The sequence below is a fragment of the Oncorhynchus nerka genome, linkage group LG22, assembly GCF_034236695.1.
Source record: "Oncorhynchus nerka isolate Pitt River linkage group LG22, Oner_Uvic_2.0, whole genome shotgun sequence".
Classification (NCBI taxonomy): domain Eukaryota; kingdom Metazoa; phylum Chordata; class Actinopteri; order Salmoniformes; family Salmonidae; genus Oncorhynchus; species Oncorhynchus nerka.
The window spans coordinates 44,287,800-44,303,412 of record NC_088417.1 but is presented as its reverse complement, the minus strand read 5'-3'; the positions used below and the strand labels follow the sequence as shown (position 1 = coordinate 44,303,412).

Sequence of the window (15,613 nt, the reverse complement as noted above, 5' to 3'; positions counted from 1 at the left end):
GCAGTATTTTCTTGTTTGCTTATGGCCTTATACAGCTCGTTGAGTGTGGTCTTAGTGCTAGCATTTAATTGTGGTGGTAAATAGACGGCTACAAAAATATAGATGAAAACTCTTGGTAGATAGTGTGGTCTACGGTCTATCATGAGGTACTCTACCTCAGGGGAGCAATACCTCGAGACTACCTTATTATTAGACATTGTGCACCAGCTGTTATTGACAAATAGACACACACCCCTATCCCTCGTCTTACAGGATGTAGCTGTTCTATCCTGCCGATGTACAGAACACCCAGCCAACTGTATATTACTTGTGTTGTTGTTCAGTCACGACTCTGTGAAAAATAAGATATTACAGTTTTTAATGTCCCGTTGGTAGGATAGTCTCTAATGGAGCTCATGCAGTGATTGCTTGCATGCAAAATATCACAATTGGTTAGAAGCCTTTAAAACGGCAGCCATTCCCTCTGGCGCCATTCTTTCTTTCTAATGTAGGGAATAGGGTGCCATTTGGGATGCAGGGTTATAGTGTGATGAAGAGAGATGTACATTACACTATGTGGCCAACCTGTCAGCAGTATGGATGTCCTTAACATCAGGGACAGGACAGGATAGAGACAGACAGGATGTATAGAGACCGATTTAGAAAGAGACACAGGACACAGACAGACAAGAGACAGACAGGATAGAGACAGACAAGATAGAGACAGACAGGGCTAGCCAGGACAGGAGAGCCACTGACCGCTTACGTGTGGATAAACACTTTGTTCTCTCCTGTCTCATTAAGCCTATTGGATCCAACACAATTCACAAATGAGGCCCGTTATGTAACACACAAATAGGAACGTTAACAAGGTCGTTCAGCTGTCAATCTGTTGTCTCATCAAGCTATCTGATGATCATCTATAACACACCAAATCTAATTTTGGATTTCGAGCATAGCTGACAACATATCATTCCATACTGCAGTATTTTCTATATGTATGTACTATATATATGTGGAAGGGGGGGGGTTTAGTGTATATGATTATGAAGCAGTAGTGAAGATGCAGTGCGCTGTTGCCAGTTCAAAGCCTAAGAACAAAGTCCTCCCAGCCTATGCTCCTCATACAGCCCCTGCTAGTCTAGGAGGGGGTCGTCATGGAAACCTCCTAAAATTCCCCCAACACACACAGACAACATGGAGGTGCACTAGGGTAAAAATATAACAACCCAGTCTTCTTTCTCTTTCACTCCCCCTCTTTTTTCTCTCTCTCTCTTTCACTCTCCCTCCCGTATGGAGCGATTTCAGTGCCAACAGAAATTGTATTTTAATTTGATCATTTTTAATTTGTATTAGGATATTTGAATGTAATATTGTTTTATGTTTAATTCACAAATTTGAATCATTGAATTCATAAATTGAACTTGTATTTCATGATTTGAAACTAAATCGAATTAATATTGCATTACAATTTAAAATACAATTTCAATTGAATTCAAATTCAATATTTGTATATTCAGCTTAAATATGGTAGATATTGCATTCATGGTCTGTGTATCAAGTCTACAAACCATCAATTCAAGTTCATCAAAGTTTAATATATTTAATTTCTCAGATGCATTGAGATTCAGTTCTTTAAATTCAGATTCAAAACCCGGAGACCACGTCCTGGTACTATGCCAGCCAGGAAAGGTAGAGGAGAACAGATAGAACCAAACTCTCTCAGTGGTCAACAGAAGCTTCTGCTGGTTTCTGAAGCCAATAAGGCATGTTGAATTTATTTCCCTACTGTGGATTTGGCTTTAGTGTTTGAACCACTTTAGCGATAAGCTATTATGACCCCATTCCCAAAAGCTAAGATTCTCTGGAGCATTCATTTGCTTTCTGCTCCCATGTGTGATGATCACAGGCTCCGTTAGGAGTGTCACAAAAACAGCAATTTGGCCACTAATATAGATGTTTCCGAGCCAACTTTTCAGAATAGCCCTGTCATAGCCCTTCTAAGGATAGCCTTTCCACCCCCTATTTTATCTAGCTCTTGAGACTGACTGGGTTCGAACCAGGTCTCCTGAATGGCACAAGGCTGTTAGACCTCTTAGATTAGCACATAGGCATTAGTTCAGGAAACTAACACAAGTCTTCAAGTCTCAAATAAGGTTCATCCAACCACCTCGGTTACATTTCACCCCCCCCCCCCTTCTGTGGCAAACAGAAGCAGAAGAATCTGTGCACCTACTTTAATACACCCATCCAAGTCACAGGACCAATGTCTAGGCATTTAGCGCAACAGGCTAACACAGTCTTAACCCAGTCAGTCACATGTTAACCTTATAATGACTACCCTTGCTGGAGACATGAGACCAGGGGCCGACTGGGACCAAAAATCGGTCCTGGCATTTCTAACACACCAGCCCATTCTTATTTCCAGGCCCCTTTGCCGGCCCATTCTTTTCCTCCAGGCCCCCACAATGACCCATTATTTCCCTTGAGGCCCCCCACTATTATAATTTTGTGCAAAAAAACAAACAAGTTTGACAGGCCCACTGGGCTAAAAATGGACCAGCCCATCTGGCATTTGCCCGAGATTCCAGATGGCCAGTCTGCCCCTGCCTGATGTCAAACTAGCACATCTTCAGGTCTCAGGGCAGGTTCTCATCACATAAGCATTGATCAACTAAACTTGCTGGAACTTGAAGACTTGTACTCGCTAAGCAGGCAGCGTGGCGTCCTTTACAATGGTGCAACTGGACTCGAATCTACAGTTGCACTGGTACAATCGCTGGGGTTGCTGTGGAGTGAACTAAAGGGGTGAATGTCGTAGATGGGGATCTTTGAAACTCACTCATCAGCAATGTTCCCTTTCTTTAGGCACTGAGCAAATGTCTGGTCTGCTGAGCGCAAACTTGAACGTTGTGAAAATGATGTGCATCTTCTGGCACACGTTGACTGTGAACACTGAGGCTATACACGCTTTAAGGAACAGTTTTAACAGTGGACAAGTAGGCTACGGTGGCTATTTGATCATAATGTAGGCCAACCAGAGTGGCCTACCATCAAAATCAATGGAGAAAATGCATCCCATAACATTTTAAAATGGAAACAGCTGTTCTATCATTCAGCCTACAGTAGCAACTAATGTGTGGTGTTCAATGTAGTCCTACATTCTGTGAGACTTTTGGGAAAAAATATGCAAGGCTTGACATTAATTTGTTTATCCACTTGTCCTTCAGACAAGGAGGTGACTTAAAATGTGTTGTTTGTGCAAGAAACCACTTTACGAAATGAAGTTAATTATTATTCCCATACCATTATTACAGAGAATCAGACAAATTATGCTACCTTCTGCATATTGGCTACTTAGCTTATTCAAGCCTGTCTCAAAAAAACAACACTGCCCCTTTAAGACAGAAAAAAATATCATTACCTGACTCGCTTTTCAATGATGGCTAGAAATGAACACGTTTTGTACTCTTGAAGGAAGCAACTATTCCCCCATTGCTGACTAGAAATGAGCTATAACTGGGCTAATAACTCACTTACTAGCAAAGAACATTAACAAATGTGCACACGTGGCTTAATGCAGCTCTCGCTTTGATCTCAAAGCAAGCGCATCTACCATAGCCACGGGAAGTAATGGTGCTGAGGGTGCTGGAGCACCCCCTGAAAAATCTGAATAAATATATAAATATAAATATATATATGATATATAAGTAGTGCACTGGGGTTTTAATAGTCCTATATTAGCCGGACCGATATAGCCGCGTCTGCAATGCGGGCAAAAACTCCCCACCCCCCTGTTGACCAAACATCTATATTAGTGGCTAATATTGGCAATTCCCACAGTAAAGAGAAACGTTGATAGTGTTAACTAAAGGGGAAAACTAGAAGTTGAGTGAAGTTCAATCTCGTGCTTCTCTGTGCTGGCTGATATTTACTTTGTGCGACAGTCCCGGGGGAGCTGCGTGCCAGCGCATAGCTTACAGGGAACATTGCTCATCAGCCTGAAGTGTTGCTCCTTGCGCAATTGAAGAAGGCCTTTTTTTAATAAAGGGGTGGGTTGGAATGAGGGCAGTCCAGTGTGGGCAGTCAGGAGGGCAGTCCAGTGTGTTTGCGAGGCAGAGGTCCTGAGTTTGAGTCTCGGTACAAGCTGCATCAGAGGGAAGCGGTACTCCTTAATCAAGCAGTGTGTCATCCTTTACATGAACTTCCTGAACTTATCCCTATAGGCTTTAGCTAAGTGGACTAACACAGCCTTGTGACATGCAGCAGACCTAGTTCAAACCCAGTCAGTCACAAGAGCAAGATTAAATTGGGGGTGGAAAGGCTATGCTTAGAAGTCCTTTACAGTGGTTTTTGTTTACCACAGTGAGCTTTGGATTCTATGACAAGGCATTTCAACTACAGTTGAATTTGGAAGTTTACATACACTTAGGTTGGAGTCATTAATACTATTTTTTTCAGCCACTCCACAAATTTCTTGTTAACAGACTTTAGTTTTGGCAAGTCGGTTAGGACATCTACCTTGTGCATGACACAAGTCATTTTTCCAACAATTGTTTACAGACAGATTATTTCACATATAATTCACTGTATCACAAAAATTCCAGAAAATTATGTCGTGGCTTTAGAAGCTTCTGATAGGCTAATTGACATCATTTGAGTCAATTGGAGGTGTACCTGGGGATGTATTTCAAGGCCTACTTTCAAACTCAGTGTCTCTTTGCTTGACATCATGGGAAAATCTAAAGAAATCAGCCAAGATCCCAGAAAAATAATTGTAGACCTCCACAAGTCTGGTTCATCCTTGAGAGCATTTTCCAAACACCTGAAGGTACCACGTTCATCTGTACAAACAATAGTATGCAAGTATAAACACCATGGGACCACACAGATGTCATACTGCCCAGGAAGGAGACGCGTTCTGTCTCCTAGAGATGAACATACTTTGGTGCGAAAAGTACAAATCAATCCCAGAACAACAGCAAAGGAACTTGTGATGATGCTGGAGGCCATAAAAAAGCCAGACTACGGTTTGCAACTGCACATGGGGACAAAGATCGTACTTTTTGGAGAAATGTCCTCTGGTCTGATGAAACAAAATTAGAACTGTTTGCCCATAATGACCATCGTTATGTTTGGAGGAAAAAAATGGGAGGCTTGCAAGCTGAAGAGCACCATCCCTACCGTGAAGCACGGGGGTGGCAGCATCATGTTATGGCGGTTTGGCTGCAGGAGGGACTGGTGCACTTCACAAAATAGATGGCATCATGAGGGAGGGAAATGATGTGGATATATTGAAGCAACATCTCAAGACATCAGTCAGGAAGTTAAAGCTTGGTCGCAAATGGGTCTTCCAATTGGACAATGACCCCAAGCATACTTCCAAAGTTGTGGCAAAATAGCTTAAGGACAACAAAGTCAAGGTATTGGAGTGGCCATCACAAAGCCCTGACCTCAATCCTATAGAAAATTTGTGGGCAGAACTGAAAAAGCGTTTGCGAGCAAGGAGGCCTACAAACCTGACTCAGTTACACCAGCTCTATCAGGAGGAATGGGCCAAAATTCACCCAACTTATTGTGGGAGCTTGTGGAAGGCTACCCGAAATGTTTGACCCAAGTTAAACAATTTAAAGGCAATGCTGGCAAATACTATTTGTAATGCTCCGGGTGTCGTGGGTGTGGAGTCAAATGCAGGAGACAGAGTTCAATGCTGTGCGTCTTTTAATAGCACCAACGCACCACAGGGTGCTCACAAAAGTTACGTTCCCAACCACAGGGAATCAAAAATGTACACTGGAAAAATCACGACCAGGCACTAACACGTACCTCTACAACAGAGCCGAAGGTTACATAGAAATAATCCCGCACAACAACCAGGCGGGCCGGCTGTCTAATAAAGACAAACTAATTAAACATGAACAGGTGCTACCACTAAACATACAAGGAGGGGGAGGAAAAAACAATCAGTGGCAGCTAATAGGCCGGTGACGACGACCGCCGAGGGCCACCCGCCCGGGAAGGGGAAACACCCTCGGTCGGACTCGTGACACTATTTGAGTGTATGTAAACTTCTGACCCACTTGGAATGTGATGATTGAAATAAAAGCTGAAATAAATAATTCTCTCTGACATTTCACATTCTTAAAATAATGTGGTGATCCCAACTGACCTAAGACAGGGAATTTTTACTAGGATTAAATGTCAGGAATTGTGAAAAACTGTGTTTAAATGTATTTGGCTAAGGTGTATGTAAACGTCTGACTTCAACTGTATATTCTTACGTGGGGCACATTTTGTGACACTCCCTTCTAACGCAGCCTGTGATCATCATAGAGTGATGGACGTCACCCACGTCCAGGCTCCAGAGAGTCTTAGCTTTCAGGAATGGGCTCATAGTAGCTCATAGCCAAAACGGTTCAAATGTCAGGGCCAAATGAATTGTTTTCAGAAACCGCCCGAAGTTTCTGTTTACCACAGTGGGCTTTGGATTCTATCAGTTCTCTTCCACCTTTCCTGGCTGGCAAAGGACCAGGATGTTGTCTCTGGTTTTGAATCTGAATTTAGAGAACTGAATTGGAAAACTGAATCTGAATGCGTCTGAGAAGTGGAATATATGAAACTTTGATCAACTTGAAATTATAGCTTGTTAACTTGATGCACAGATAATTAATGCAATATCTATCATATTGAAAATGAATATATAAATATTGATCTTGAATATTCAATTAAATGGAAATTAAATGTTAAAGCTGACAGTAATATTCATTCAATTCAGTTTCAAATCAGGAAATACAAGTTCAGTTTACAAGTTCAGCATTACAATATCAAAAAGATTACATTTAAATTAAAAATGATGGAATTCAAATAAAATGTATGTTGGTACTGAAATCGCTCCATACTCCCTTCCCTGTTTCTCTCTCTCTCTCTCTCTCTCTCTCTCTCTCTCTCTCTCTCTCTCTCTCTCTTTTAATCACACAAAAAAACACATCTCTCTTTTCCTTTCATTCCATCTCTTTCTCGTTCTATCCCTCTCTATTTCTGACATGCTTCTCCTGGGAACAAAATAGAATTATTTAAAAGCCCGGTCTTGTTTGTTTGCTTGGTTTAATGTTAATTATTCAAATCCGGACCGAGCGTTGTCGGTAAAAGCACTCTGTTCGCGAGTGTGTGGGAGTGTGTATGTGTGCGAGGGACTCATCTCTTCAGGTCTGAAGAGAGTTTCGAACAATACAAATATACCTGCGAATGAGAGAGCGAGCCACAGCCCACCTGGCAGAGTATGTACCCGTATCTCTGAGAGGATTGCATAGCAACAGTGTACCCAGGCACAGCCTCTAAAACAGATGCATCTGCTAGAGGAAGACCAGGGAAGATGTGTCAAAGGTAGGAATCAATCGACCACAATCTGCTTGAGGGGAAAACTCATGATCGACTCCTTTGTTTTTCGGATGAAAACAAACTATTTCCATTCTAGGTATGCCAGTTGAATTCTCTTAACCTCACACTGCTAGAACCAGCTCGAGATAGATATTCTACTTGATACATCTCAGTTCTGGATGTCCTGACCTGAATCAATGTTTTGTGCTTTCAGTCGACAGGTCATGTGAGGTAGCCAGGTGTGTCATGTCATTTTTGTTGTGTGTGACGTGGGCGGAAGGGAACCTACAGGGTTAGATAAGGAGACAGAGACGGAGAGGATACTCGCCCGCCTTGGATAGACTGTGTGTTTGGGCTGAGGATAGTTATGCATAATAGACACACAGATCCTCCATTTAGAAGCAAATCCCCTCCGCTGGCAGGGCAGGGCAGAGCTTACTGCTGCAGCATACATAAACACCCAGCAGCACATAGACAGCAATACAGGCTCTTTGTCTTCTTCGAGGTTGCCAAATTGTACGGTCGAGTCAAGAGCGGGGCGTGGAGTACGAGACACTTGAGAGGCTGTTAATGCGTACAGTGAGCTGTATTGGGGCTGTGGTGGCACTGATACAGCAGGCTGTTTACACAGACAGACAGAGGGGAGAGCATTCGTTCCCTAAGTTCCATGGTGGTGTCGCAGTTCTTCCACGCTCCCTAGTGAAGGGTTGCTTTAATTAAACATCCCCGATTGCCCTACTTTCCTCTGTGGCTGTGTGGGTTAAGATAGTCCTCGTCACACCGCAAGACAGCCAACAATGGCAGCTTCCTTTGCCATTTCTCTAAGCCCCTAGAATGCAGACGGGTTATCTGGATTTGCGCACCACCTACAGTGATGCTGCTAAATGAGACGTTTGTGTCGTACACACACATTTGTCTGTTTGTGTTGTCCCCGGTGTAGTTTGTGTATGTTTCTCAAGAGATGCAACAACAGTAATTCTGTACCATCGTCAACGGTTGGATGCCTGGCCACCCTGTTGGGGTCTGTAAAGACAGACATTGCTCTTCCATCTCTATATATGAACATGAGTGTGAGCATCTATCTACCATCTTTAATATTGTAGGATGTGTGGGGTGTGGGGTGGCTCTTTTGTAATGCAATTTCACTGTCAACCACATGAATGGAGTGTTCCGAGTGTGCGACGGATGGACCAGAAATGTCATTTGTATCTGATCTGATGTGATTGAGTTGTGGAGGCATATTGCGGAGGCTTCCCTGCCACAGAGAGAAGCAGCAGGCTGTAATTCTCCAGGTCCACCATACCGTGTTATTGTAGAGATCTGGCGTGTGTGTCGGGGAGATGTGTGAGAGGGTTTTGCATATGAATGTGGTGGTGACAGACAGTGTGGGGGCAAGGGGCAGGGGGGTGCTACTGATGGAGCTAGCCTAGCGAGGGGGCTGTAGCATTGTGAGTGGCCCAGGCTGTTGTTGTAGTGGTGGCCCAGGCCTTTCATCAGCCCTGAGATGAGCTAGTGGCACACATAATTGATCCGATCCATGGACACGCTATCTGAGCAGGCCTTTCTGCCTCGGAGAGAGCAGGCCTTCAAAGACTTGAGGAGCACATCAACTGCAGGGGCGTGAAAATAGACCGCTTGAATGCATTGAAGAATCAGGGTTACGTTTTTTAACTCTGCTTCTTGACCCGCCTACACTAGACAGTATATACAAAAGTATGTGGACACCCCTTCAAATTAGTGGATTCGGCAATTTCAGCCACACCCATTGCTGACAGGTGTATAAAATCAAGCACACAGCCATGCAATTTCCATAGACAAACATTGTCAGTAGATTGACCTTACTGAAGAAATCAGTGACTTTCAACGTGGCACCGTCATAGGATGCCACGTTTCCAACATATCAGTTTGTAATATTTCTGCCCTGCTAGAGCTGCCGGTCAACTCTGTGGTGTTATTGTGAAGTGGAAATGTCTAGAAGCAACAATGGCTCAGCCGCAAAGTGGTAGGCCTCACAAGCTTACAGAACGGGACCGCTGAAGCTCATAGCACGTAAAAATTGTCTGCAACACTCACTACCGAGTTCCAAACTGCCTCTGGAAGCAAGGTCAGCACAAGAACTGTTCGTCGGGAGATTCATGAAATGGGTTTCCATGGCCGAGCAGCCACATACAAGCCCAAGATCACCATGAGCAATTTCAAGCGTCTTCTTGGGTGGTGCAAAGCTCGACATTGGACTCTAGAGCAGTGGAAACGTGTTCTCTGAAGTGATGAATCATGCTTCACCATCTGGCAGTCCAACAGACAAATCTGGGCTGTTTTTCGTGGTTCAGGCTAGGCCCCTTAGTTACAGTGAAGGGAAATCTTAACGCTACAGCTTACAATGACATTCTAGACAATTATGTGCTTCCAAATTTGTAGCAACAGTTTGCGGAATCCTGTTTCAGCATGACAATGCCCCGTGCACAAAGCGAGGTCCATACATAAATAGTTTGTTGAGATCAGTGTGGAAGAACTTGACTAGCCTGCACAGAGCGCTGACCTCAACCCCAATCAAACACCTTTGGGATTCATTGGAAAGCCGACTGCAAGCCAGGCCTAATCGCCCAACATCAGTGCCCAACCATATACTTATGGTGAAGGTGGTGCATTTCAAGCCATTCACCAATTTAATTTCACATAGCTGGGTCTTGAAAATAGATTTTACGGTTGTCAATGAGGTGAAGGAAACAGAAGGTGACTCATTCAGGCATACAGTCGGTGGGCAATGTACTGTATCACTGTATTAAGTATCTCAGTGAGGTAACGTTTCTCTGTGTGTCTTATCTTCCAGCTGACATCATATCCACGGTTGAGTTCAACCCAACTGGGGAGCTGCTGGCAACGGGGGACAAGGGAGGGAGAGTAGTGGTGTTCCAGAGAGAACAGGAGGTAAGACCGGCACGGACCCCCCATTCTCATCATGTCTCTCACATCCTGGCACTCTGTTTTACTATGTCACTAAACCCTTTGACATCTAGCTCATAAACCTGCATCTGATGAACCCATATTTTGAACCTTGAATGAAATAACATCACATCGGCACATGCATTACCATTCATAAACGTCCCTTTTTCAGGACCCTGTCTCTCAAAGATCATTCGTAATAATCCAAATAACTTCACAGATCTTCATTGTAAAGGGTTTAAACACTGCTTCCCATGCTTGTTCAATGAACCATAAACAATGAATGAACATGCACCTGTGGAACGGTCGTTAAGACACTAACAGCTTACAGACGGTAGGCAATTAAGGTCACAGCTATGAAAATTCAGGACACTAAAGAGGCCTTACTGCTGACTCTGAAAAACACCAAAATAAAGATGCCCAGTGTTCCTGCTCATCTGTGTGAATGTGCCTTAGGCATGCTGCAAGAAGGCATGAGGACTGCAGATGTGGCCAGAGCAATAAATTGCAATGTCCGTACTGTGAGACGCCTAAGACAGCACTACAGGGAGACAGGACGGACAGCTGATCATCCTCACAGTGGCAGACCACGTGTAACAACACCTGCACAGGATCGGTACATCCGAACATCACACCTGTGGGACAGGTACAGGATGGTAACAACAACTGTTCGAGTTCCACCAGGAACGCACAATCCCTCCATCAGTGCTCAGACTGTCCGCAATATGCTGAGAGAGGCTGGACTGAGGGCTTGTAGGCCTGTTGTAAGGCAGGTCCTCACCAGACATCACCGGCAACAATGTCATCTATGGGCACAAACCCACTGTCGCTGGACCAGACAGGACTGGCAAAAAGTGCTCTTCACTGACGAGTTGCGGTTTTGTCTCACCAGGGATGATGGTTGGATTTGCGTTTATAGTCGAAGGAATGAGCGTTACACCGAGGCCTGTACTCTGGAGCGGGATCGATTTGGAGGTGGAGGGTCTGTCATGGTCTGGGGCAGTGTGACACAGCATCATCGGACTGAGCTTGTTGTCATTGCAGGCAATCTCAACGCTGTGCTTTACAGGGAAGACATCCTCCTCCCTCATGTGGTACCCTTCCTGCAGGCTCATCCTGACATGACCCTCCAGCATGACAATGCCACCAGCCATACTGCTCGTTCTGTGCGTGATTTCCTGCAAGACAGGAATGTCGGTGTTCTGCCATGGCCAGCGAAGAGCCCGGATCTCAATCCCATTGAGCACGTCTGGGACCTGTTGGATCGGAGGGAGAGGGCTAGGGCCATTCCCCCCAGAAATGTCCGGGAACTTGCAGGTGCCTTGGTGGAGGAGTGGGGTAACATCTCACAGCAAGAACTGGCAAATCTGGTGCAGTCCATGAGGAGGAGATGCACTGTAGTACTTAATGCAGCTGGTGGCCACATCAGATACTGGCTGTTGCTTTTGATTTTGACCCCCCCTTTGTTCAGGGACACACTATTCCATTTCTGTTAGTCACATGTGTGGAGTCTTTTGGAACTTGTTCAGTTTGTGTCTCAGTTGTTGAATCTTGTTATGTTCAAATATTTACACATGTTAAGTTTGCTCAAAGTAAACGCAGTTGACAGTGAGAGGGCGTTTTTTTTGTTGTTGCTCAGTTTAGATGTTGGTTGGATCTGGAAGAAACAGTGCCAGCGTGTTACAGTAAAGGCTCGCACACATCGCACCGAATGTTGATCTAGCGTTCGTCTGCCGATCGTTCCGCGCACTGTGTTTTAGGGACCACCCACTGTTGACATCTGACTGTCTTCACCCGATTCTACATGTAAAACTGGTGTACACTCGGTTCGCAAATGATGGCTGACACTCTGTTCAGAGATGCCAAGTACTCTCGGCGAGCAAACGCTATTGGTGTGTCTGAGCTCTTACATTCGCTGGGTTACTGTGTTGTTGTAGTAGTTGTAGCAGCAGTAGTAGTAGCAGTAGTACTAGTAGTGGGAGTGTTAAGGGTCTGTGAATGTTTATTCAGCGGTTGTAGGAAGTATTATGGAAAGATTATGGGCTACTCGGGGAGGCCTACCTTCTCCTTTGGAAGCTGGATGAAAGGACTAGACAGCGTCTGAACCTTCTGTCTGGCTGTGAGAAAATATGAACGTCAGGGACTGCATGAGTTCCCCCCCTCCTTTCTCCGGGTCTTTTCACCTTCCAGCTGATTTCAAGGCGCTCCATAGTATCCACTAATCCTCACACCAGAGGCGCTTTCCCCCCCCCCTTGCTTCCCCCTGTCTTCACCCCCGCAGAGGGCAAATCTGTTTCCATTAATACCCATCCCTCTTGTTTGGTCATCTGATTTGGCTCTATTGATTCTGAAGCTTCCTGAGGTGAAACCTGACCTGCCATGTTGGCTGAGCTGAGGCTGCTGGGCTGTTATTGAGCGATCTCGCTGGCCCTTACTACAGATCCTGACAGCCTTACAATAGATTTAACCCACTTTTGCCTGATTTCTCATAGTTCTACTCAACAAAAATACCTTATGGAGGCACGAGGTCTGTACTATGTCAGCAGTTATGTCAACCCGTATAATGCCGGAGAGGGATTTTGGTGACTGCTCAACATACTACAGTCCCCATGTTTTGTTTGTTCCTGGGTAGTTCCAGGGTAGTGTGCGTATGTATGCTTGATCTAGAAAGCAGAAACCAGGCCAGCGACACATCTGCTGCTGTGAAAATCTTGGGTTGCTGTTTCCTTTGTCTATTCAATGCAAATAGGAAGATCCCCACTCTCAAATTGTGTTCAATGTACCCCTCTGTATACTCATCCCGCAATATCATTATCTTCATTTCATTGTCAAGCTTCAAACACTGGATTTTTTTTTTTTGCATGTCTGAATAGCTGAATAATCCCAGAACATCTGCATATTCCTCCACAAACTCCAACGTTGTCCTTGTTGTTTCAGAGTAAGAACCAGCCCCACAGGAGAGGGGAGTACAATGTTTACAGCACCTTCCAGAGCCACGAGCCTGAGTTTGACTATCTGAAGAGCCTGGAGATCGAGGAGAAGATCAACAAGATCCGCTGGCTGCCTCAACAGAACGCTGCCTACTTCCTCCTCTCCACCAATGGTAAAGCCGCACAGCCAGCTTTAGGGAAATCACCATATTTTACTGCTCACTTGTCGATGTTAGTATTTGCTAATGGTTCCATTACCTCCGTTACATCATCTGTTGCATAATACAGCCTATTGATTTTAGCCAAGCAGCTGCTTTATGGGAAAAGTCTTCATGTTAAGTGCCGCAAGAGGCAGGAAGTGGCTCTTCTCAAGTTACATATTCACATATTCATCAGTCACTCCATTGACCTTTACAATACTGCAGTGCCCTTCCTTTTCACCGTTCACTAAATGTATTAGACGGGGAACTTGCATCAGCAGACAGACTCGTATGAGGGCAGAGCGCTATCTTTGGACATCAGTGGAACAAGCTAGGCTGGCAACAGGAGGCTTTAATCAGGTTCATTGGAGGCTATTGATCTCAGTTGATATATCTGCAATCTATTTATGCCATGCCAACCCTCCGCAGTGGCAAGCTTCCAATACTGTAGCAGCACAGCAGATCGAGCCGCACACCACTGAGTTGCCCTCCTCCCCTCCTCAGCGCAGCTAGCTATCTCCCCGAGCCAGATCAGCACAGTGCACCTTTCGTTTAGCCTATCCCTCGTCTGTTGTTACTCATCCCTCTCTCCCCTCCTCCTCTCCTCCCTGCAGATAAAACAGTGAAGCTGTGGAAGATCAGTGAGCGGGACAAGAGACCGGAGGGCTACAACCTGAAGGACGAGGAAGGGAGGATCCGAGACCCAGCCACCATCACCGCCCTGCGGGTAAGATGCCAACCCATGCCCCACCCCCGGTGTCACCACAGCCTCCGGGCATCTCTGTGCCCACCAGCCCAGTGCTACACACAGAGGTTGAACACTGATGTCATCCTTCCTCTGGCAACCTGTGTCATTATCGCTCCCTATGGCAGTCTAAGCCTCTATCTCTCCCCCAGTGCCACTGAGGGATTAAAGAAACTCGCCTGGTTTCATATCTTGCCAAATGCACATGTCTGCCAGTGTGAGGGTGTGGAAGGGGTGTTTCTGGCTCTTAGAGGGGGGGGGGGGGGTAAGCGGGGGACACCAAGCGCCAATGCTGCTGACTGACCAAACATTAGCCAGGTCCAGTAGTGACCCATCTGTCTCCACCATCCTGTACCCAGGGGTCAGCATGGGGTCAAATGTCACCCCCATCTCCATGAATACACAGACAGCAGGCTGGGACATGTCTGAATCAACTCTGTTGGTCGCTGTCAGGTGGTAAAGCCATGATAGTAGATTATAGCTGGTGTAAACAGAGGTCTTACGATGGCTACACATTTGTTGTCTTTTCCTTTTATAAACATAAAATGCCTATTTTCATCATCATTGTGTTCCATGAAAGAACCCCCCCCCCCCCCCAGAACAAACATTGGAATTGAATCCTCTCTTTTTCTCCTCCACTCTCATTAAAAAAGAAAAATGTAATAGACATGTTTTCCTTCGTTCAAGAGCTCACACGCCGCACTCCTCAGTAAATATCGTATTGATTTAGGAGAGAAGTGAGCGGTGCAGAAACTGTATCAATATTTCGACCCCTGACTCGTGCCAATCATCCCTCTCTCCTCATGCTCTCATTTTCCACTCTGGGCCCAAATTGACCCTTACGCAACACAGCCTTTGGAAATCAATAGAAATCACATTACGGTTGAGAGATGGAATTGTGAAACATCATTGAATGGGATTAAGTTAGTGGGAGGGAGCGACAGTGTTGCAGGCTGTGCTTGACTTGGGCAGGAGCTCACCGGAGCTGAGTACCGGCAACTTCAATTTTCTAATGCTTGACCTCCTGTTCCTCTTATAGAATATTAGCTCAAAAGTATTGTGGAGCTTCAGCACCTAAATGTAAGCAGTACTGGCACCCAAAATGAGTACCGGCACCTATTTCATTCCAAGTCAAGGACTGGTTCCAGGACTGGCACAGACTATCCATTATATTAACCAGATACTCTAGTGGCCAACAATGAACATTAAAAAAAAATGGAAGGCAGTCAGGAGTAGGCAAGATCAGGTGGGATAATTTGAGCCAATGAGAAGGCAGATACGCGTGTACAGGCACAACAGGCACAACGGTTTCCACTAGTTACCACAGCCACAAAGTCAAGATTGGCTCTATCATAAAAAGTCATGAAAACAGAACATTTATTTTTTTGGTATTAATTTAAGGTTAGGTTTAAAATCACATTTTAAGAAGAGAAATTGTA

At 45.0% G+C, this 15,613-nt stretch overlaps 1 protein-coding gene across 2 annotated transcripts in view; it reads left to right on the top strand.

Moving 5' to 3' along the window:
- LOC115105237 (serine/threonine-protein phosphatase 2A 55 kDa regulatory subunit B beta isoform-like) overlaps positions 1-15,613 on the top strand; it is a 110,768-nt gene that overhangs the window by 83,165 nt on the left and 11,990 nt on the right. For both annotated transcript variants that reach the window (XM_029627006.2, XM_029627007.2), the window contains exons 2-4: positions 10,187-10,284; positions 13,237-13,402; positions 14,044-14,156. In XM_029627006.2, the coding sequence (XP_029482866.1) occupies positions 10,187-10,284; positions 13,237-13,402; positions 14,044-14,156 (377 nt within the window). The remainder of the gene's footprint in view (positions 1-10,186; positions 10,285-13,236; positions 13,403-14,043; positions 14,157-15,613) is intronic.